The sequence below is a fragment of the Cucumis sativus genome, chromosome 7 (assembly GCF_000004075.3).
Source record: "Cucumis sativus cultivar 9930 chromosome 7, Cucumber_9930_V3, whole genome shotgun sequence".
Taxonomy (NCBI): Eukaryota; Viridiplantae; Streptophyta; class Magnoliopsida; order Cucurbitales; family Cucurbitaceae; genus Cucumis; species Cucumis sativus.
In genome coordinates, this window is record NC_026661.2 from 10,159,349 (window position 1) to 10,181,944 (window position 22,596).

A 22,596-nucleotide genomic window follows, 5' to 3' on the forward strand; every position below is an offset into this window, starting at 1 on the left:
ACTCGATTGGAATGAAAAGATTGATTTCGTGAAACCGTATATCAAACGTTAGGGAACCAAGGGTATTTGTGAAATTTTGCATAGAATTTATTTTGAATTTTAAAAACGGAATAGAAAATTTCGAGATGAGTCCGACCGATATTGCTCAAAAAGAACAAAAATGAGATTTTTTTAAAAAAAAGTGTACTACTTTTTAAATATAAAACAAAAAATGTGTAAATTTTGGTAGTTTAGGCCTTAGAGTATATAGGTATATTTTAAAATTTAACCTAAATTCAAACAATCTTCCAACTTCGTGTGCTCATTTGAGCTGATCTTAGTTATTTCACCCATTGATGGGCCATTGCAATCAGCTGAAGAATTTTCAAGTTTAATAGAACACTGCATTTCTTGGGTTTACATTTCCGGCGATGTTTTTTTGATAATTTCGTCGACGAATGACAGCCATGGCGGGATTCAGCATCCAAGCCTCAATTCACCTTCAACCTAGAGTTCTTTCAATATCCTGGTGATTAATCTTTCCGAACCTTACTTCTTTATTCCCCCCCTTTAATTTAGTTTCCAACAATTTAACGAATATAACGAGCTAAACTTAAAAGGACAAGAAAGAATTCTTCATTTGTAATTATGGTTTGAATGCGTTTTAATTAACCAGAGATGGATTCTCGTTTTCGCATTCCGTATGATGTCCTTGCGTTTATTTTTATGGTGGAGCTAATTGTCTCCAGGGTGAAGAAAAGCGGCGTTTTTGCTTGTTTGAAAGCCAGAGTGTATAGCTCGTCGGGTCCTATTCGGTACATTCCAAAAGGGTCTTCAAATGATGAGAAATCAAGAACACATTTGACACCGGAAATTGTGAATGGAAACGATTTCAGTAGTGGGCTGGATGTTAATGCATGGAGGATTGAGGTTAAACCTAGTGCAGTACCGAGAAGTAATTTTAATGATACATTGCGTGATCAAAATCAGTATGAGAAGAAGAACTACTCTGCTGGTGGAAGCATGCTAGGTATCTGTATGGAGCTTTTTAATTCGTTGAAACCGTTATGTGTGTTTACCATGTTGAATTGATCAAAATATGTAATTTTTGTACTTTTGCGCACCGTGTAGTTTTAAAGTCAATGCTTTGCTGCCGGATTTGTTCTGAACTTGAAATGTGGGTTGGCTTGTGCTTAATTCCCATCAGTTATCAAAGTTCAATTGATTGGAGATCCAGACAGGGGTCGGGATGGTTATAAGTTTCATGAAGAAACTTGTATGTAGGGTGTGGAATGAGGAAGTTCTTTGGGGGATAGTAAAGAGGGTAAGTATGAAACATTAGAGTTTTGCATTCAAGAGAGAATTTGGAAGGCCATATTAAGCTTTAAGAAGGAGAAAGGTAGGTTTAGTTGTTCCCTGATGATCTCTCCCTAGAGTTTAGGTTCATTTGAGTACTTGCGTTTCTCTTATGGCTAGTTACTTATGTCACTTAATTAGCAGAAACAGGCCAATGAGCTTTTGATAGAAACCAGTTCATTTATGCATCAGAGGGTACAGGCCAAGCGATAGAAGAGCTCCCTATCCCTGTCTCCTGCCTCCTGTCTCACTTAGAGATTAAGTTAGTTAATTACTCAAAAAGTATGACTCGAGAATTTCTCTGTGTCTGTATTTCCTTCACCAACTAAATAATTTTTTCAGACCTGCATAAGCAATATTGAACTATTACACATTATATAGTCTCGTCGCTCTTTTCCTTCCTACTGAGTTCTGATACCTCCTTATGACGGGCTCTATCTCTATCCTTTTATCTCGTATGAGCTGAGATATATGGAAACTAGCAAATTCTTGGAAATTATTATTTTACCATATTCTTGACAGAAGTTGCTGACCACTTCCTTGACTGTAAAAATTTATAATCACAAATTTACCAAGAAAGCCATATTCTTTCTGTGGTTCTTAGCGTCGGAAGAATTAATACTCTTAACAGGGTTCAAGCACCCCTACCTGTTTCTCTAGGTATATTTTCCAAGAGAAAGAAACCTAGTAAGTAACTGTGAGGGTATTGATAGGGAGTATGTTGGGAATATTAGCAGGATGGTATAATTAGGCAGGGAGGTGGTTATGAAGTTTAGTTATGAACAGAGAGAGTGAGAACGGAATGGGTTAGGCATTTTGGGACTGAATAAGGGCTTGGGAGAGATCTCAAGAGGGAGGGTGCATGCACCTCGAATTACTTGTTTATATTGTAATTTCTCTAGATATTGCAATATAGTTGTTATAGTGTTTTCATATATTTTCTTGTTAGGAAGCATCTAACTGTAATCTGCTCTTCCTTTCAAGATTCAATTTGGAGAGTGAAATTTTAAACCTAACTTTCGAACATATGGTTTTCCAGTACCTTTTTGGCTTTTGGCTTTTGACTCTTTTTTTTCCCCTCTCTTTGAAGTGCTTTACGTTTTAACAATATTCCAAATTCTGATTGTGGGCAATTCAAAGATTTTTTTTTCTCCTCTTTATTCTTTTAGTGGTAATTTCTTTTGGTGTTGGCTTCAGAGTATTTCCAATCTTCCCTCTTGCTAGGCCTCCAATCACTCAAGTTTACCAAAGGAAGGGTAAGTAGGAAAATTCAACCTAGACAACATGGTTTTTAGGATGACCAGTGGTCCTAGCAACACGTGGCAGAAGAAGATCTAGGTGTTTTGTGCTAGGGTTCTTCATCTTGATCATTAGGCATTTTGAATGAATGTTGTTCATTGGGGAGAGGGCAACCCTTTTATTTGGCTGATTATTTGGAAACTCTTTTTTGTGGCTTGTGAATCAATATTGAAAACATAGTTCTCCTCTCCATTTATATTTGTGTTGTGTGTCTGCTGGTATTATTCTGTATTGTTTGTGTGTACTAGTTTGAGTCATCTACAGGTGTAATGGAAACCTACCATTGGTATAAGAGCTAGTCAACACTTTAGGGAGGTGGAAGAAAATGACGCAAAAAGTAATAAAGGATTGTTTGGCCACTTCGGAAGCTGAGGTTGAAGCGATTAAATAAGAGGTTCAAAGGTTACCGATTCTAGAGAAAATTGTGGAGAAAATGCACGCAATGTTAGCTAAGATGTATGAAGACCATTAGAGGCATTCAGAAAGGTCGGAACTGACCAGTACTAGCACTGGAAAAAGGAAGATGAGAACAGAGGACGTCATTGAAGAGGAAGCAGGTGAAGAAGGAGAAACATCCTTGAGCACGGAAACAAGGGTAGGGCAGGACCAAATTAAATTTAAAAAGTTGGAGATGCCGGTATTCAATGGTAAATCCGAACGATTGGTTTTACAGGGCGGAACATTATTTTCAGTTGCACCTTCTAAACGAACAAGAGGAATTGAAGGTTGTCGTAGTCAGTCTGGAGGGAAAAGGCCTAAGCTGGTTCCGTTGGCCAGAAAATCGAAAACGATTCTGATCATGGAGAGAACTGAAGGAGAGGATGTACTATCGATTCTGTTGTAGAGAGCGGGGGACGTGATGTGCCAGATTTTTGGCTATAAAACAAGAAGGAACAGTGAACGATTATTTGCAAAAGTTTGAGGAACTGTCAGCACCTTTAGGCTTTACCGAAGATGGCAGAAGATGTGTTGGTGGGGACATTCACGAATGGGCTAGACCCGATGATCAAGACGGAAGTTTTTGCGATGTGGGCTGTGGGCTTGGAAGACATGATGGATGCTGTTTGATTAGCAGAAGAGAAAATTGAAATGGCTCGGATGACTCAGGGCCCATATACCAGAGACACCAAGACGACCCAAAAACCCTTAGTGAAAAACAGGGAAAATACGATTACAAAAATAGTGACCCTAGCTGAAAAGATTCCTGCCCAATTGAACACTCCCATCGTTTCGCAACCTAATACATCGGGAGGAGGTAGACGTTCGGAAAATCCCTTTCGGAGGTGGATCGATTCGAAACTGCAGGCAAGACGAGATAAGGGCTTGTGTTACAAATGTGACGAGCAGTTTAGCAAAGGACATCATGACAAGAACAAAGAGCTCTGCCTTTACGTGGCGACTGACGACCTAGAGGATACTGAGATGGAAGATATATTGAGTGAAGAAGCAATGGTAGAAGTGAGTCGGGTGGTAGAGTTGTCGCTGAATTCGGTGGTGGACCTCAGAGCATCGGGAACGTTCAAAATCAAGGAGATGATGGAAGATTGGGAGATTGTAATCATGATAGTCTGTGGGGCAACTCACAATTTCATCTCCTTAAAATTTGTGGATGATTTGAACCTACCTATGGCAGAGACCACCAACTATGGAGTCATTATGGGTTCGGGGAAAGCGGTTCAAGGAAGGGGAATGTGTAAAGGCATCACAGTAGGGCTGCTGATTCTGACCATAGTGGAAGATTTTTTACTGTTAGAGCTGGGAAATCTTGATATGGTGCTTGGAATGCAGTGGCTTTGTAACAAGGTGCCATGTCCGTTGACTGGAAAGAGCTCTCCATGATGTTTGTGGTAGGTGCGACAAAAGTAATCTTAAAGGGAGACCCCTCTCTAACCAGAAGGGAAGTGTCTTTGAAAATGCTGAAGACGTGGCAGCCGGAAGATCAAGGTTTTTTGATTGATTTCAAAGCCATGGGCATCTAAAAAACCGACCGACATATATTGGTTAAGGAATCCGTGGAGGAATTTCGACCAAAACTCGAGCAACTCCAACTAGAATTTGAAGATGTGTTTAATATGCCGGTGGAGCTACCACCGATGAGACAAGTTGACCACAAAATTCAGCTGAAGGGACGGATCCCATCAACGTAAGATCCTACTGTTACTCACATGCCTAGAGAAATGAAATTGAAAAGCTAGTGAAGGAGGAGATACTGGATTCTGGGATTATACGGTCGAGCATCGGCCCCTTTTCTAGTCTAGTAATCCTAGTTAAGAAGAAGGATAAGAGATGGAGGTTTTGTGTTGATTATAGAGCTTTGAACAGGGCAACAATACCCGATAAATTTCCAATTCCTATGATTGATGAGTTGTTGGATGAGTTGAATGGGGCAAGTGTTTCTCCAAGATAGATCTAAAATTTGGGTATCATCAAATCCGAGTGCACGATGAGGATGTGAGGAAGGCAACTTTTTGAACACATGAGGGGCACTACGAGTTTCTAGGCATGATATTCGGCCTCACCAATGCACCAACGACATTCCAAGCCCTTATGAATCATGTTTTTCGACCTTACGTAAATTCTTGCTGATATTTTTTGACGATATTCTTGTGTACATCAAGGACGTGGAGACTCATTTGGAGAACCTTACGGTGGTGTTTCAACTATTAAGACAACATTGCCTCTTTGCTAATAAGAAGTAGTGCCAATTCGCGAAAGATTGAATTGAATATTTCGGCCATTGGTGTCGGCCAAGGGAGTAGAGGCTGACCAAGAGAAGACTAAAGCCATGTTGGAATGGCCAGTGCTGAAGAATGTAAGGGAACTTAGAGGGTTTTTGGGGCTGATTGGGTACTACTGTCTATTCGTAGCAAACTATGGTGCCATTGCTACACCCCTTACGCAGTTGACCAAGAAGAATAATTTTCGTTGGTTGGAGGAAGCAACAAAGGCATTTGAATCCCTTAAGAATGCCATGGCTACGTTGCCTGTTCTAGCATTACCGGATTTCCAGTTACCCTTTGAAATAGAAACAAATGCTACAGGGTTTTGTTTGAGTGCAGTTTTATAACAGAACAAGAGGCCAATTGCTTATTTCAGTAAAAAGCTATCAGAAACAGCACGCAAAAAGTTTGTTTATGAGAGAGAGCTAATGGCTATAGTGTTGGCAGTGGAAAAATGGTGGCACTTCTTGTTGGGCCATCGTTTTGTGGTGTATACTGATCAAAAAGTCTTGAGGCATATTTTGGAATAGAGAGAGATAATACTGGGTGTTCAGAAGTGGTTAATGAAGTTAATGGTGTTTGACTTTGAGATTTATTATTGAGCAGGACTGGAGAACAAGGCGGCGGATACTTTGTCACGCATTCCGGTTGAGGCCTAGTTGAACTTGATTATAGTTCCATCTTTGCTAGATATTGAGGTGGTGGAGAAGGAAGTTCAAGAGGATGCAAAATTAAAAGCATATTTGACTAATTGTTGCTGGACCTAGATTGCATCCCTCGTTATAGTGTTCGGCAAGGCAAGCTGTTTTATAGAGGCAGGTTCGTTTTTCCTAAGACATCGAGCTTAATTCCAACCATCTTACACACTTTCCATGACTTGGTCATTAGGGGACATTCGGGACAGTTACGCACCTATAAATGAATTGCAGCAGAGTTGTTTTGGAAAGGAATGAAGAATGACATCAAGTTGTATGTGGATCAGTGCCATGTGTGCCAACAAAATAAGATTCAAGTGTTATCTCCGGCTAGGTTGCTACAACCTCTTCCTATTCCCAACCGTATTTGGGAAGTATTAAACCACCAATTCATCCAAAAGCTTAAGCTGGTGGTTGAAGTCAAATTTAATTATATATCACCAACACTCCCCCACTTGTGGGCTTGAAATATTTGAAAGACCCAACAAGTGGAATCAATTTTACCTCACTTTTGGGTTTGAAATATTTGAAAGGTCCAACAAGTGGAAATGACAATGCAGGGGCTTGAACACAGAACCTCCCTGGACCACCTGCTCTGGTACCATATTAAACCACCAATTCATCCAAAAGCTTAAGCTGGTGGTTGAAGACAAATTTAATTATATATCACCAACAGGAAGACATATTCATGGATTTTGTAGAGGGATTACCACGTTCCAAGGGGTTCGACACCGTATTGGTGGTAGTGGATCGCCTAAGCAAGTACGCTCATTTCATAACCTTGGGCCACCCATTCTTGGCCAAAATAATAGCTATGGTGTTCATCAAGGAAGTAGTGCGTGTTCATGGGTCCCCTCTTTCGATAGTGTCCGATCGAGATTGGGTATTCCTAAGTCACTTTTGGAAAGAGTTATTCCGATCGCAAGACACCCAACTAAAGAGAAGCACGACATATCACCCCAAACGGATGGGCAATTAGAGGTTGTTAACAAATGCTTACTATATTTAAGGTGTTTTTGTCATGAAAACCAAAGACATGGAGCGATAAGATTGCGTGGGCCGAGTATTGGTACAATACCAACTACCAATCATCTATCAAAGACACCGACTATGCTGTAGTTTATGGACAGCCCCCTCCACCTATCATTTCTTATGGCCAGGCGGGCACCACTTCGAATGATTCGGTGGAGTATCAATTGCAATCTCGAGATGAAATGTTAGCTGCCTTAAGGGTCATTTGCAACACGCCCAAGAACAAACGAAGAAGTTTGCCAATGTGCACCATCAAGACGTGATTTTTGACATTGGGGATTGAGGGTATCTAAAATTACAGCCTTACAGACAGCAGTCAGTAGGTAAGAAGTGTTGTGAAAAGTAATCTCCTAAGTATTTTGGGTCATACATGGTGTTGGGTAGAGTTGGAGAGTTGGCCTATTTGCTGGACCTGCAGGAAACCGCCAGAATACATCTGGTTTTTCACGTATCACAACTTAAGAAGGTGGTGGGAGACGAGCATCAAATCCAACTAAACATAGCGCTGCTCAATGATCAAGTGGAGTTGGTTTTGGAAAATGTGACCCAAGTTATTTAGTCCAATGGAAGGATCAACCAAGTCATGAAGCAACATGGGAATCCTACACGATGCTTACGAATCAATACCCGAACTTCCACCTTGAGGACAAGGTGTCTCTTCTCCCTGGGGTATTGCTAGGCTTCCAATCACTCAAGTTTACCAAAAGAGGGTAAGAAGGAAAATTCAACCTAGACAACATGGTTGTTAGGATGACCAGTGGTCCTAGCAACACGTGGCAGCAGAAGATCTAGGTGTTTTGTGCTAGGGTTTTTTATCTTGATCATTAGACATTGTGAATGAACGTTGTTCATTGGGGAGAGGGCAGCCCTCTTATTTGGCTGACAACTATCTAGAAACTCTTTTGTGTGGCTTGTGAATCAATATTGAATACATAGTTCTCCTGTCCATTTATATTTGTGTTGTGTGTGTGCTGGTAATATTCTGTATTGTTTGTGTACTGGTTTGAATCATCTGCAGGTGTAACGGAAACCTACCACCTCTCTTTTGTACACTACTTTTCTTAAAGAAAATTGTCTTTTATCTCAAGGAAATTTTCATATTTAGGACTCGGAGATGACTTTGATGATGATTTGGGCCATTTTGATGAGCTCTTGGAAGAGCCTGAGGGAGTAGATGAGGAGTTAAATATTTATGACAAGAAATGTTATGATGGAAACAATGTGGGGGGAAATCAAAGTAAGCAAGATGCTGAGAAATTGGCAATTGAATTACTTGCAATAAGGTAATATTATGTAAATTGTGATTCCTGTCTTTTATTTTCGAATCTGCACTACTCTGATTTGCTGAGACTGTAAAAGTAAAAAATGAGTTTCCGCAGATTTGTGTAGCTAGGAAGCGTATCTGAGTCACTTGGGATGTAAGTTATTAAAGTTAGGGTATTTTTGTAATTGTCTAGTTTGGGTTTTACTATATTATTTTATTTTGCAACTATTTAAATATTTGAATTAGGGTAGATAATTTTCTGATGGAATCCAGAATCTAAGAGAATAGAATTCTACTTTTATTGATAATAGATTCAAAATGAATCTAGGTTACACACATGTTAGACCACCCATCATACACCAATATAGTAGGAGAAGGAATAGGAAAGAGAAGAAGGAGGGGAAGTTGGTTATGTAACCAACTGCAGGTGGGGACCATAGGTGAGTGGAGCGTCGTCGCACGATTCGCTGAGAGGGGACCACGATGAGGGAAGTGAGGGAGCGAATATAAATAAAGAAGAGAAGGAAAGGATGAGTAGGTTTTTGTTGTCAAGAGTCCTACTGTTTTATTCTTGAAAGATAGAATAGCAGGAGAGGGAGCCGTCGACTGAGAGCATTCTGTACTACTTAATTTCTGCCATTTTTCATCTTAATACTATCGCATATATTTCATCCTTCTATATTAAGAGTTGGAACAGTTAAGATCCATCAATTTGGTATCAGAGCCCGTCGATCCAAAAGGTAGTGGGAAATCATGGTTCAAACCAGAAGTGAAGAGAGAAGAGATACACTCGAACAAGAACTCAACAAAATTCCGGTGATGGAGGAGAAAATTACCGCAATGTCACAGAACATGGAAAACTTGCAGGCTCAAGTGGAGAAAACTCACCAGATGGTGATGATCTTCATGGAAACAATGGCCAAGGAACGGGCATTAGCAAGCGGAAAGGGTATCGACTCTTCAGTACAAGAAACATGGACGGGAAAAATGGTGGAGGGAGAAAGCTCGGCAACTAAAGAAACAAAAAAAGGGACGGCAAAAAAGAAGGAAGACGGCGAAGAGGATGGCAATGATCGAAACAAATTTAAAAAAGTAGAAATGCCGGTATTCGATGGAGATGACCCCGACTCGTGGCTGTTCCGCGCAGAGAGATACTTTCAGATACACAGACTAACGGATTTTGAAAAACTAACGGTCGCCACTATCAGCTTTGAAGGACCTGCACTCAACTGGTATCGATCACAGGAGGAGAGAGACAAGTTCACCTGCTGGTTAAACTTGAAGGAGCGATTATTGGTCCGATTATTGGTCCGATTCCGATCATCCCGCGAAGGTTCTTTGTATGGCCGGTTCTTGCGTATCCAGCAGAAGTCAAGCGTAGAGGAGTATAGGAATCTCTTCGATAAGTGGGTGGCCCCATTACCGGATATTCCGGAAAAGATCGTGGAAGAGATGTTCATGGGAGGGTTGTTACCGTGGATTAAGGTAGAAACAGAATTCTGCAATCCCGTGGGATTAGCCGAGATGATGAGATACGCGCAAATGGTAGAACAACGGGAGATCCTGAGGAGGGAAGCAAACTTACCAGGATATTCGGGAACGAAAGTCTCGAGTAGCAGCTATCCTACGACCAAAACATACGTTGGAGTAAAGGAACAAGGGAATAAAGAGAACGCACTCTTCCCAATCAGAACAATTACCCTGAGAGCTTCGCCGGCGAAGGAAGTTAGGAAAGAAGGACCCTCTAGACGACTATCGGACGCGGAATTCCAGGCCAAGAGAGAGAAGGGACTCTGTTTTAAGTGTGATGAGAAGTATCATTCCGGGCACAAGTGCAAGGCAAAGGAGATTCGCGAGTTACGAATGTTTGTGGTCAGGGCTGACGACGTAGAAGAAGAAATCATTGAGGAAGATGAATACGATTTAGAAGACTTGAAGGCCATGGAATTGCAGCACGACCCGGGAGAAGTAGTCGAGTTATGTATTAACTCAGTAGTGGGATTGACAAACCCGGGAACCATGAAGATAAGAGGCACCATCCAAAGCAAGGAAGTTGTCGTGCTGGTCGACTGTGGAGCAACCCACAACTTCATATCTGATCGGCTAGTCAAGACATTGAATATAACCACAAAAGACACTGCCAACTATGGGGTAATACTGGGGTCCGGAACAGCCATCAAAGGCAAGGGAGTGTGTGAAAAATTGGAGTTGAACCTCAGTGGATGGACAGTAGTAGAGAATTTCCTGCCTCTGGAACTCGGAGGGGTAGATTTGATCTTGGGAATGCAATGGTTACACTCCTTGGGAGTGACAGAAATGGATTGGAGGAACCTAACCATGTCTTTTTTTCATAACAGTAAAAAGGTGGTGCTAAAAGGAGATCCGAGTTTAACAAAAACTCAAGTGAGTCTAAAAAACCTCACTAAATCATGGGTGGAAACGGACACGGGGTATCTGATTGAGTGCAGAACATTGGAGGCATGCCAAACTGAGATAAAAACTGAAGAGAACGAAAGTGAACCTGAGGGCATCAAGGCGGTTCTAACACAGTATAAGGATGTCTTCGAGGAGCCTAAGGGACTGCCTCCCAGCAGGGATATTGAACACCATATACACATAAGGGGAGGAGCAGACCCGGTGAATGTCCGACCTTATCGGTACGCATTCCAACAGAAGGAAGAACTGGAAAAGCTGGTGGATGAAATGATGGCGTCAGGAATTATACGCCCGAGCACAAGTCCCTACTCCAGTCCGGTGCTCTTGGTCAAGAAAAAAGATGGGAGCTGGCGATTCTGCGTGGATTATCGAGCGCTCAATAACATAACCATCCCAGATAAGTTTCCTATCCCCGTTGTTGAAGAACTGTTTGATGAATTAAACGGTGCCAGCCTATTTTCCAGAATAGACCTGAAAGCCGGTTATCACCAACTGAGGATGTGTAGTCGAGACATAGAGAAAACGGCCTTTAGAACTCATGAGGGTCATTACGAGTTCTTAGTGATGCCATTTGGGCTCACAAACGCACCCGCAACCTTCCAATCACTGATGAATTCTATTTTTAGGGTCTATCTGAGGAAATTTGTCTTAGTTTTCTTTGACGACATACTAGTTTATAGCAGGAATTTAGAGGAACACTGTCACCACATGGAACTAGTGCTGGAAGTATTAAGAGAGCATAATTTGTTTGCCAACCGAAAGAAATGCTGCTTTGCGGGTTCAAAGGTAGAATATTTGGGACATGTATTATCGGGAAGAGGAGTAGAAGTTGACCCGGAAAAATTTAAAGCAGTCAAGCAATGGCCAGTACCAACAAACGTTCGTGAGGTCAGAGGATTCTTAGGGCTGACTGGATATTATCGTCGTTTTGTACAGCATTATGGATCCATAGCGGCACCCTTGACGCAGCTGCTCAAGCTCGACGCATTTAAATGGAGTGAAGAAGCACATGAGGCGTTTGAAAAGCTTAAACAAGCAATGATGACTCTACCCATATTAGCTCTCCCCGATTTTAATACACCCTTCGAAGTAGAGACAGACGCATCCGGCTATGGAATTGGGGCGGTACTAATGCAGAATAAAAGACCTATAGCGTTTTATAGCCACACACTAGCAGCACGCGACCGAGCCAAACCAGTATATGAGAGGGAATTAATGGCAGTGGTAATGGCAGTTCAACGCTGGCGACCCTATCTACTTGGGAGGACATTCATAGTTAAAACAGATCAAAGATCACTAAAATTCCTACTGGAACAGAGAGTTATCCAACCACAACATCAGAAGTGGATTGCAAAACTGCTGGGGTACTCGTTCGAGGTAATGTACAAACCAGGATTGGAAAACAAGGCAGCAGATGGCCTCTCGCGAATACCTCCAACTGTCCATCTTAACCAACTAACCGCTCACACTTTGGTAGATATCAAGGTAATCAGAGAGGAAGTTGACAAAGATGAATATCTGAAGAATATCATCGACAGAATTCAGAAGGAGGAAGAGGTAAAGAACTACACGCTGCAACACGGCCTATTGAGATACAAAGGGAGGTTAGTAATTGCAAAGAATTCCTCATTGAGACCAGCCATTCTGCATACCTATCATGATTCAGTCATCGGGGGTCATTCAGGATTCTTAAGGACCTATAAACGACTAACAGGAGAGCTGTTTTGGGTAGGAATGAAGGCAGAAGTGCGCAAATATTGCGAGGAATGCATGACGTGCCAGCGGAATAAAACCTTAGCTCTATCTCCAGCAGGATTATTGACTCCCCTCGAGGTCCCAAAGAGAGTATGGGAGGATATAACCATGGATTTTATCGAAGGATTGCCTAAATCAATGGGGTTTGATGTCATATTCGTAGTGGTGGATCGCTTCAGCAAATATGCGCATTTCCTCAGTCTTAAACATCCCTTTGACGCCAAAATGGTAGCTGAAGTATTCGTTAAAGTAGTGGTAAGATTACACGGATTTCCGCAGTCAATCGTATCTGATAGGGACAAGATCTTTCTGAGTCACTTTTGGAAAGAACTCTTTCGTCTAGCTGGTACCAAGTTAAACCGAAGCACGGCCTACCACCCCCAGACAGACGGACAGACCGAGGTGGTCAACAGGTCGGTTGAAATCTACCTAAGATGCTTCTGCGGGGAAAAACCAAAGGATTGGATGAAATGGTTACACTGGGCTGAATATTGGTATAACACCACATTCCAAAGATCGTTGGGCGTGTCACCATTCCAAGCGGTGTACGGGAGAACCCCACCAGCCCTGCTGTATTATGGAGAACGGGAAACTTCCAACTCATCCTTGGATGAGCAACTGAAGGAAAGAGATGTAGCATTGGGGGCTTTGAAGGAACACCTACGCATAGCTCAGGACAAAATGAAACGCTACGCCGACATAAAAAGAAGACATGTCGAATTCAAAGAAGGAGATCAAGTGTTCCTAAAAATTAGGCCATACAGACAGGTATCCTTGCGGAGAAAGAGGAATGAAAAGCTATCACCAAAGTATTTCGGGCCTTATAAGATAGTGAAGCGAATCGGTCAGGTGGCATATCAGCTGGAACTACCAGCGGCCGCAACAATCCACCCCGTGTTCCATGTGTCACAATTGAAAAAAGCTGTTGGGGAGAGTGCGAATAGCGAAGAACTGTTGCCATTTTTGACTGCAAATCACGAGTGGAAAGCCGTGCCACAGGAAACTAACGGATATAGACAAAACGAAACAGGCAGGTGGGAGGTTTTAATAAGCTGGAAGGGTCTGCCGCATCACGAAGCCACATGGGAAAGCTATGACAACTTTCAGCAATCCTTCCCCGATTTCCACCTTGAGGACAAGGTGAAACTGGACCGGGAATGCAATGTTAGACCACCCATCATACACCAATATAGTAGGAGAAGGAATAGGAAAGAGAAGAAGGAGGGGAAGTTGGTTATGTAACCAACTGCAGGTGGGGACCACAGGTGAGTGGAGCGTCATCGCACGATTCGCTGAGAGGGGACCACGATGAGGGAAGTGAGGGAGCGAATATAAATAAAGAAGAGAAGGAAAGGATGAGTAGGTTTTTGTTGTCAAGAGTCTTACTGTTTTATTCTTGAAAGATAGAATAGCAGGAGAGGGAGCCGTCGACTGAGAGCATTCTGTACTACTTAATTTCTGCCATTTTTCATCTTAATACTATCGCATATATTTCATCCTATAAATCACACACTGAAACTGAAAACTCTCTTCTGTTATCCTATCTCTCAAGGAAGAACAGAGACCTACTCCTTCCAAGTTTCTAACTAACTTTCCCGCCCACATTTGTTCTTTATTTATACTAACCTAACTCACACGTGTCACTCTACACACGTGCCGTGCCACAACCCTTCTTCCCTCTCCTACTATATTGATATAGTATTGGAGGTCTATCACTTTCTTATATTTTACTAGGTCTTTCTTTGTATATTATATTGTGGAATTAAAGCATCAAGATGATTATGAATGAAATTATAAAAATTTCTCATGGTATCAGAGCTAACCTTAATTGACTAGAAACCCTAATCTCAATGATAACTCACCATCTCTTGGAAGTTTCTCCCTACGTCCACCAGACAATGCTGCTACTGTACAAGCTGTGGCATTTCTATAACCACCAACGAGATGTTGTTTCATTCTGTATACCCCTCCTTTTGTTATTTACGAACAAAATCCACATACAAACATATTTATATCTTGGTCATTTTGCAATCGACCATATTTCCACGCCGGATCTTTCCTTGAACTTTCATCAGCCATCTATGACCTAAGTTATCAAAATAAGTATTCACTAAAAATATATTTTTAAATTAACAAAAAAAAAAAAAAAAAAATCAGCATATTTTTGAAGTAATTCATACTGATTTGTAATATTATAAAAAAAGTAAAAACTACTGAATTTAAATCTGCACTTCTGTTTTAGTTATTCTACCGTAATCTATTGAAGTATTCTACCTTAGAAAGTAGAAGGTATTTAAATCTGTACTTCTGTTTTAGTTTAAAAGAAAAACAACAGCTTACTCCATGTTAAAAAAAACAGAAGGTATTTATGTTAAAAAAAAGTTGAAAATTTGCCCAACTGGTAGTGGTAATGATTTTGGGAAGCTTCTTTGTCTACTCTTCTCCTCTGTTTTTGCACCAAAAAATAGAGTAATGGCAGCACCAAATATCGGAAGCTTTTGACGTTTTGTGTGAAGAAGAAGAAGGGTGGCCGGTAGCCCTTGCCGGAGAGATTCGTTGAAGGCTGGTGCTGGTGACAGAGATTCTTTGAAGGTAGAAGCAGAAAGGGAACGAAAGAGGTAGAGGAAGACGTTCATTGAAGAAGAGAAGCCGCACGGGGGAAGAAGAGTCGTTTCTTAACTTTCAATTTCACGTAATAGGTTTAAAAACTATATAATAATTTTTTTTTATTAAAGCCCAGCCCGCTACTTATAAAAAAGCCCACGCCTAATGCACCTAATGCGCGCCTATTGTGCCTCAAGGAAGGTGCGTTCCTAAACCAAGCTTTATTGAAAACGCCTCGCTTCACAAATAAGCCCCTGTCGCGCGACTTGAGCCTAGGCGCGCGCCTTGATGTGCCTTTTAAAACACTGCGTCTTCCAGTCGCCGTCGTGAGTTCACCATCATCTCTCGGCCGCCGTTGCTTTAGATTTCACCGAATCTTTTCACTCACGCCATCGGGCCATTTGTGATGATTTTCATCCACGCAAGATTTTGCCTTCAATGGGTTCTTCATCACCAAACCTACCGGTCTCTTCATTATCATCAATAGTCCAATTTTTCACCTTGTAGACTTCATCAAAATCTATGGAAATTACTCCAAACGAATGTGTATCACAAGTCACAAACCGAATGGCAGCAATTACATTCAATGGTCATAGTCGGTTCGGATATTCATATGTGGTTAGGATAAGAATTAGTTTCTCTGTAGTGAAGATGTGCAGCCCAAAGAGGTTGATCTAGAACTCAAAAAGTGAAAATGTGAACAAAGACTGGTATCAGTTGGATGTTAAGAATGCGTTCTCGAATGGAAACTTAGAGGAGGAAATCTACGTGAACCCCTAGGGTTTGAAGCCCCACTTTGGTCATTAGGTGTGTAAACTTTAGAAAACTTTATATGGTCTGAAATAGTTACCTAAAGCATGGTTTGATAGTTTTACCACTTTTGTCAAGTCTCGATGGTACAGTTAGGGCACTCTGACCATACTTTGTTTACAAAGGTCTTCGAGGCTGGGATGATTGCAATATTGATTGTTTATGTTGATGACATCGTTTTATCTGGGGATGATCATGTTGAAATCATCCTATTGGAAAAGAGGATGAGTGATGAGTTTGAAATCAAAGGCTTGGAAATCTGAAATATTTTCTTGGAATGGAGGTAGCCAGATCTAAAGATGGCATCTTTGTATCTCAGAGGAAGTATATCCTTGATTGGCTGATCGAGATATGTATGCTGGGATGTCGTCTTGCTGACTCTCACATTGAATTCAACCGTAAACTGAAAAATCTAGGTGATAAAGTTTTAGTTGATAAAGAACAATATCAATGCCGTGGGGGTAAGTTGATTTACTTGTCCCATACTCGATCATATATTTTCTATGCTGTGAGTGCTGTGAGCCAATTCATGCAAGCTCCCTATGAGGAACACATGGAGGCCGTCAACAAAATCTTGAGATACTTAAAAATGACTCTTGGTAAAGGATTGATGTTTGGAAAGATAGACAGGAAAACTATCGAGGCCTATAGGCAGGGTGTGTTGTTTACATGAAATATACGTTCGATTGTTGTACTGTTATATGGGGCAATCTTGTAACTTGGAGGAGTAAGGAACAAGGGGTCGTGGCGAAGAGCAATGCTGAGCCTGAGTACAAGGCTATGAGTTCGAGGATATGTGAGAAAATTTGGCTCCAGAAAATTTTGTCTGATTTTCATCAGGATTGTGAGATATCAATGAAATCATTATGTGATAACAAGGCAGCTATTAGCATCGCCAACAACCCAGTTCAACATAATAGAATTAAACATGTTGAGATTGATCGACACTTCATCAAAGAAATGCTAGTAATGGGAGCATATGCATTTTATACATTCCTTCGAGCCAACAGGTTGTTGATATCCTCGTCAAGGGGCTTCTCAGACAAAACTTTGGTTTTGTGTTAGCAAGTTGGGTCTCATTGATATCTTTATCCCAACTTAAGCGGGAGGGAGTGTTAGATTCAATGGGTTTGGCCCAAGGGAAGATTTGACTTAATATTTTTCCTTTTTTATTCCACCCTGCATTCTATTTATTTCTCCCCTTGTATCATTTGTTACTATGAGAAATTAATAAAAAAAGTAAATCGTGGTTTTTCTCTCAGTACTCGAGTTTTCACCTAACTTTGTCTCTTTACTTTATTGCTTTTAACAATATATATAAATATATTTTAAGAAAAACAAGAATCATAATTTTGTTGATAGTAATTTCAAGCAGAACACATTAGAGAACCGGGTTGAGAAAATCCCACAAAAAAAAAAAAAAACGAATGGATAAGAGCTTTGCAATTGTTAAAAGTCATGGAAAGACCATAATTGCAAAAGAATTTGGTGTAATTCCTACACCACCAAAAGGCCGTATGTTGCACGACCATCCAAAAAGAATTTAAAGAAGCACACTTATCTTACAAAATTCTACTATTTCTTTCCTTCCATATTCCATAAACACCGAAGGAAGGAGCGGGGAGCACATTTCCATAAAATCCTGCCTCTATTATCTTAGACAGGACAGTCAAAGCCTTCCATCATCCAGTGGTTGATTTTCTTAGGAAGGCAGCGGATCAAACCAAAAGTGTCAAGCGAAAGGGACCAACCTTTGCCGGCAAACTCACAGTGGAGAAAGAGGTGATCAAGAATTTCATCATTTTTTCCCACACATGTAGCAGATGGAAGAGGAGAGGGCTGTCATTTTAAGCTTCCTCTGAAGTTTATGAGTACGTATTTAAACTCCTATAGGCAAGTGACACCTTTTTAGGGAAGGGGCTTCCACATAGACTAACCAGAGGTGGGGAAGATAGGAGGCCTTTTAACACTATTCAGGAAGGCTGATTTAGGTATTAAACGTTCTAGAGGCATCATCAATCTTCCATCTGAGATAGTTCGGGTAATCAAGCGTCCGACAATTTAGAACTTCCAGCAGTGCCACCAAGTCACCCATTTCTCTATCAAAATGCATGGGAGCATCAAGAATTTTTGTTCCCTCAATATATTCGTTTATTTTCACTGTGGAAGCGTGGTGTCATAACAAAAGGGGAAAAAAAAAATCTTAATGCGTGGGAGTAATTTATCATATGTTATTAAAAACAGACTGAAAACCTGATGTGATGATGGAATGCCTTTTGCTTTACCAATATTTGTAATTAGTTAACAATGACATAGATACATTTGCTTAGGCAAGAAGAATATTAAGCTTGTGATTGCATTCCACAGATCCTTCACTGCAGTTGAGCTGAGGAAGAAATTAGGCAAGAAGTTCTCACCGGACGCAGTGGAAGCAGTAATCAATGATTTCAAGATCAGGTCCTGAATGGTGGTTACTTGTTATTTTTTTTAGTCATCAGCAACCTTTTGACAAATTAACCTTCTACTTTTGCACGTTAGATTTGAATTTTGAGGTCTAATTCAACCATATGATCTGCCTCTCATATGACATTAATCTTAGCCATATAATTATATGTAGGGGGTTGATCAACGATGGGTTGTATGCTGAAGCATTTTCTCATTCGAGGTGGTCTTCCTCCAGTTGGGGACCTAGGAAGATCAAGCAGGCAAGTGCAGCCTATTTTCATTTGCCACATAGCTAAAGAGTTGATCTTTGTTCTCGTCTTTTTCAACCTTTAAACTTCTCATCATTGATAGGAGAGGTGGTTGGTAGGAGTAGGACTAGAGAAACATGTTTACCAGTTGCAAACTTTTTGTATCAATTTTATGATACTGAGAGTGAGATGCTATTTTTTTTTTTAATCAGGCACTTGTAACTAAGGGAATAGGAGGCGAAGTTGCTCAGAAAGCAATTAAACTTGTTTTTGAAGATGATAAAGAATCAGGTGAAGGAATGAAGGTAGCATTGTCAAAGGTTTCAATGGATCGTTTATTTGTTGAAGCTTCAAAACAGTGGATGCGAGGCCAGGATGCACCGAGAGAGACTAGAAAATCAAGAATAGTTAGGTGGCTTCAATACCGGGGTTTTGACTGGGATGTTACTAAAACCATTCTAAAGAAGTTACAAACTAAGTACCCTCCTTAGCATTTGAATGAAAAATTTCAAGGATTTGGAGGCTTTTTGACCTTCATCTGTTTGGGAAAGTATTGGTTTGGATTTTGGTTTCTGTATCATGGGTGCAAGGAGAAATGGCGGAAACTAAATCTTTTCACTTCCTGAATATATGCAAATGGGTGCTAAGAGAACAGTCAAATAGGGGAAAGTAGAAGGAGAATTACAGTTGCAAAAATGGGACGTTTGAGATCTGATTTTCCCTATGGTGAATTGTTCTTCCGGTACAATTACTCAAAAATGGGTTTTCTTCTTCTTCTTCTTCTTCTCTCTTTCTCTCTTCTTAACAGAAAGATTGAATGAATGAAATTTGGTAACAAAAAATACAAACCATCACAAGCAGTATGTTTTGTAGCCTTTTTAAACAGTTCTATATTGTTTTATAAGTTTGTCAAATACGTGTTTGATATATAGTTTGGATTTTATCTCTGAGAAAGATGTTTTCAAATTCTTTGATCTGGATTTGAATTCTAGTATTAAAATATTTAGAAATATTGATGTAGTCCATGTAATCCTTGACACCTTCCAAAAATCATAATTCTGGATCTTTATTAGAATGATAATTTTTTTTTGAGAAAACGAACAACAAAACTACTAGAGAATCACATCGGAAGAAGCAACAAAAACCTTTCTATTGATTTTCTAAAGAAGAATAAAGTAAGGGAAGATTTGTATTGTCAGTTGCTACAGAGGAAGAGGAAGGATAGTCACTCGAGGTTTTGGAAGAAGGGTAAGACCAATATCACAAGTCTGCTTAGTTTTTCTTCTGTTGAAGCTTAGTTCTTCGATCAGAAGTTTCTCTTTCCTATCTCTCTTTCTCGAAAAAGGGGGGCAGAGTCCTCGTGTGCGTCGACTTTCATGACCTCAACAAAGCCGGTTCCAAGAATAGATGATTTCCCTTTGGCACACGTTGAGATCTTGGTTGACAATAAAGCAGGAATTTTGAGATGGGTTCTCAGGTTACAATCAAATAAAGATCGAGCTGTTGAATGAGTCTGCTCATTAATTCATTACCTTTTCCCTTCCTCTTGAGTCTTATTCCTCAAAGTAGGTTCCCTCTCTTCTCTTTCAACGCCTTGGACGCCAATGAGTGAGCCAAAACATTATTCCAACGACGAACATGGATGAAAGAAACATCAGCTTCTTGCACATAGTTTCAACCTCATGGGATAAAAAATGAGTACTTAGTCAGGTCTTCAGAATTGTCGGTAAAGAAGTTGTACATACTCTACAATAAATGACCCAAAGATTAAAAAAGATCAAGCAAGAGAGGCCTTCACAAATAGCCTTGGCTTCAAGAGCCTTAACTTTGCTATATCTTTTAATAAACTTGAAGCCAACAAGATGAAGCCGATCCAAATTGTTCAGGAGCACCCACCCAAGACCACCTGAACAACGGGCAAAATTTGAAGCCACATCAGTGTACAACTTCCAATAGTTTTCCAACGGAGGATAACAAACAACACGGTGAGGATGTGTATGAGATAAATAGAAACCCATCACAACTTAATCAACATACACCACACTAGAGGAATGATTATGATGAATACTATGTTCAATGGACACACAAATAGTGTTCATGTCAAAAGGGATACATGGTCGACGATCAAGCCCAATGGTCTTGATTTCCACCTTGTTCTGTCATGACATAGAGAATCCACATTAATAAATAAAAATTGAGGCCAAATGTCCTTTGTTACCTATCATTTCCACATAAGGTGGCAAAACAAACCATTCTAAAAATTTATTGCAGTGAGTGCAAGCCATTCCCATCATTGAAGTTATTGCCATTGTCAGCTCGAAAAAGTTTTTGTATAAAACAATGAATCCAGAGATTTGTTTACATGTGTCCTCCCAATTAAAAGCATTCAAATTCTCTTGTTTTCTCACCAAAGCCATATTACAGCCCTTGTTGAATTGCTATTTTCATCTTTACCCTCTAGATTTGATTTCATAATTTTAAATGTTTAATTTTACCCTCTAGATTTTTTTATAATCTCTTTTTAGAATAAATGAAGGGTGAATTGTCTAAATTACTTTTCTTTAATTTTACCTTTCTTTCTCCTCAACTTAAAAAGAAAACCCAAAGAGAAAAAAAATCCTTGTTATCCTCGTCAAGATATTTTGAACTTTTCGCTTCTACTCCGGTGCTGTTCGTCGCTCCTTCGGTACCATCCGTCTTCTCCTTGCGCAATGTGAATTTTTGTGAACTTTTTCACTTCTTCTTCGATTTCTTCTCCTCTACTTCAGTGCCGTTTTCATCCTTGGGTGAACACCTCTACAGTACTTCATGAAACCTCAAATTTGTTGGGTAGCCCTCTTTCAATGGGCATGTCATAATGGGTGTCTTCATATCTTGTGAAGCAGTCATCAAGATCTCCTGAAGGCGAAGAATTCCAAGGGTCACATTCATCTCACCACGCCCAACATGATGAAATGTGTTCAACCTGAGACGTGTTTAAACTCAATAACAAAAGAGAGATGGTAAAATCAGACACTATATACCGACTTTTATTGGAATAGCACATTTATGGGACATTGTAAACTTCATCCTTCTCATGACTCTAATAGTAACACCTCTCTCCCCTCGGAGGAGGACTACAATGACATGAAAATTTTCTCCCTCCTGAAAGTAAAAATTCTAGTGTTCATATCTTCCTAAATTATTTTAACTCTCACATCTAACTCTATTTTATACCTTGAACAAGAAGTTCTTTTTGTGAATTTTTGAAAAGGAGGGAACTTGCTAATCAACTAACGAAAAGAGATTCCCCACCAGGAAAGCCATGGTAAAAAGGTCGTCTTTTACCAAGTATAAACACTAATTAAGATGATTAATTCATTTTCAGATAAGAAATGCTTTAACTAAGCCTTATTCCAAGAGAAAGAACATGATTAAGCCTCAAAAGGAGAATTACGAGGAAAGCTCTTACGTCATATGTGCTGATGGCTCTCCTAAACCCTAAACCCTAAACCCTAAACCCTACTATAACAACAAAATAACTATTACACTTTGATTATACCAAGGTAGCATAAGTAAACTTCCCTGCTTTCCACATTCATGAAATTACATCGTACATAAACTTAAACTTGGATCTTATATTCATTCAAACCCATTGTTAATTTATATTCATTATTAAACCTAAACAATTGGTTAGTTTCTATCTTCTTTCTTTTTCTTTGGATAGCCTAATTATTACCTTGAATCAATTAAAAATTTAAATCCAATGCAAATGATGTTCATAATGATATGACTTATGATCAAGCTGCAATCAACTGTAAAACAATAAGCATAAGGAGAAAATAAAACAATTAGCATAACAAATTTGTTGCATTCCTGTAGTACATAATATTGTTATGGTGGACTTAATTTGCATCAATTTGTTGAAAAATTTTAAATGACATCAAACAAAGGGGTCAGAAAATTTAATGTTT

At 40.0% G+C, this 22,596-nt stretch overlaps 1 protein-coding gene and 1 long non-coding RNA gene across 2 annotated transcripts; one reads left to right on the forward strand and one right to left on the reverse strand.

Annotated features, from left to right (window-relative positions):
• The first annotated feature begins 270 nt into the window (after positions 1 to 270).
• LOC101220193 (regulatory protein RecX) lies at positions 271 to 19,612 on the forward strand. The gene is made up of 6 exons (XM_004139726.3): positions 271 to 508; positions 729 to 1,009; positions 8,187 to 8,364; positions 18,318 to 18,407; positions 18,568 to 18,655; positions 18,856 to 19,612. Exons 1-6 carry the CDS (start codon positions 438 to 440, stop codon positions 19,132 to 19,134), a joined length of 987 nt encoding a protein of 328 aa, XP_004139774.1. The 5' UTR covers positions 271 to 437; the 3' UTR covers positions 19,135 to 19,612.
• Positions 19,613 to 19,691: 79 nt separating this feature from the next.
• Positions 19,692 to 20,315, reverse strand: LOC116405132. Its single transcript, XR_004218232.1, has 2 exons — positions 20,176 to 20,315; positions 19,692 to 20,078 (listed from the first exon to the last, which is right to left on the reverse strand). It is a non-coding gene; the product is annotated as an uncharacterized LOC116405132 (long non-coding RNA).
• Between the last annotated feature and the right edge of the window lie 2,281 nt (positions 20,316 to 22,596).

Coding starts and splice junctions, on each gene's coding strand:
- LOC101220193 (XM_004139726.3), top strand. CDS start 438: ATGACAGCCATGGCGGGATTCAGCATCCAAGCCTCAATTCACCTTCAA. Junction 18,408..18,567: donor ATCAATGATTTCAAGATCAG/GTCCTGAATGGT, acceptor AATTATATGTAG/GGGGTTGATCAACGATGGGT. Junction 18,656..18,855: donor GACCTAGGAAGATCAAGCAG/GCAAGTGCAGCC, acceptor TTTTTTAATCAG/GCACTTGTAACTAAGGGAAT.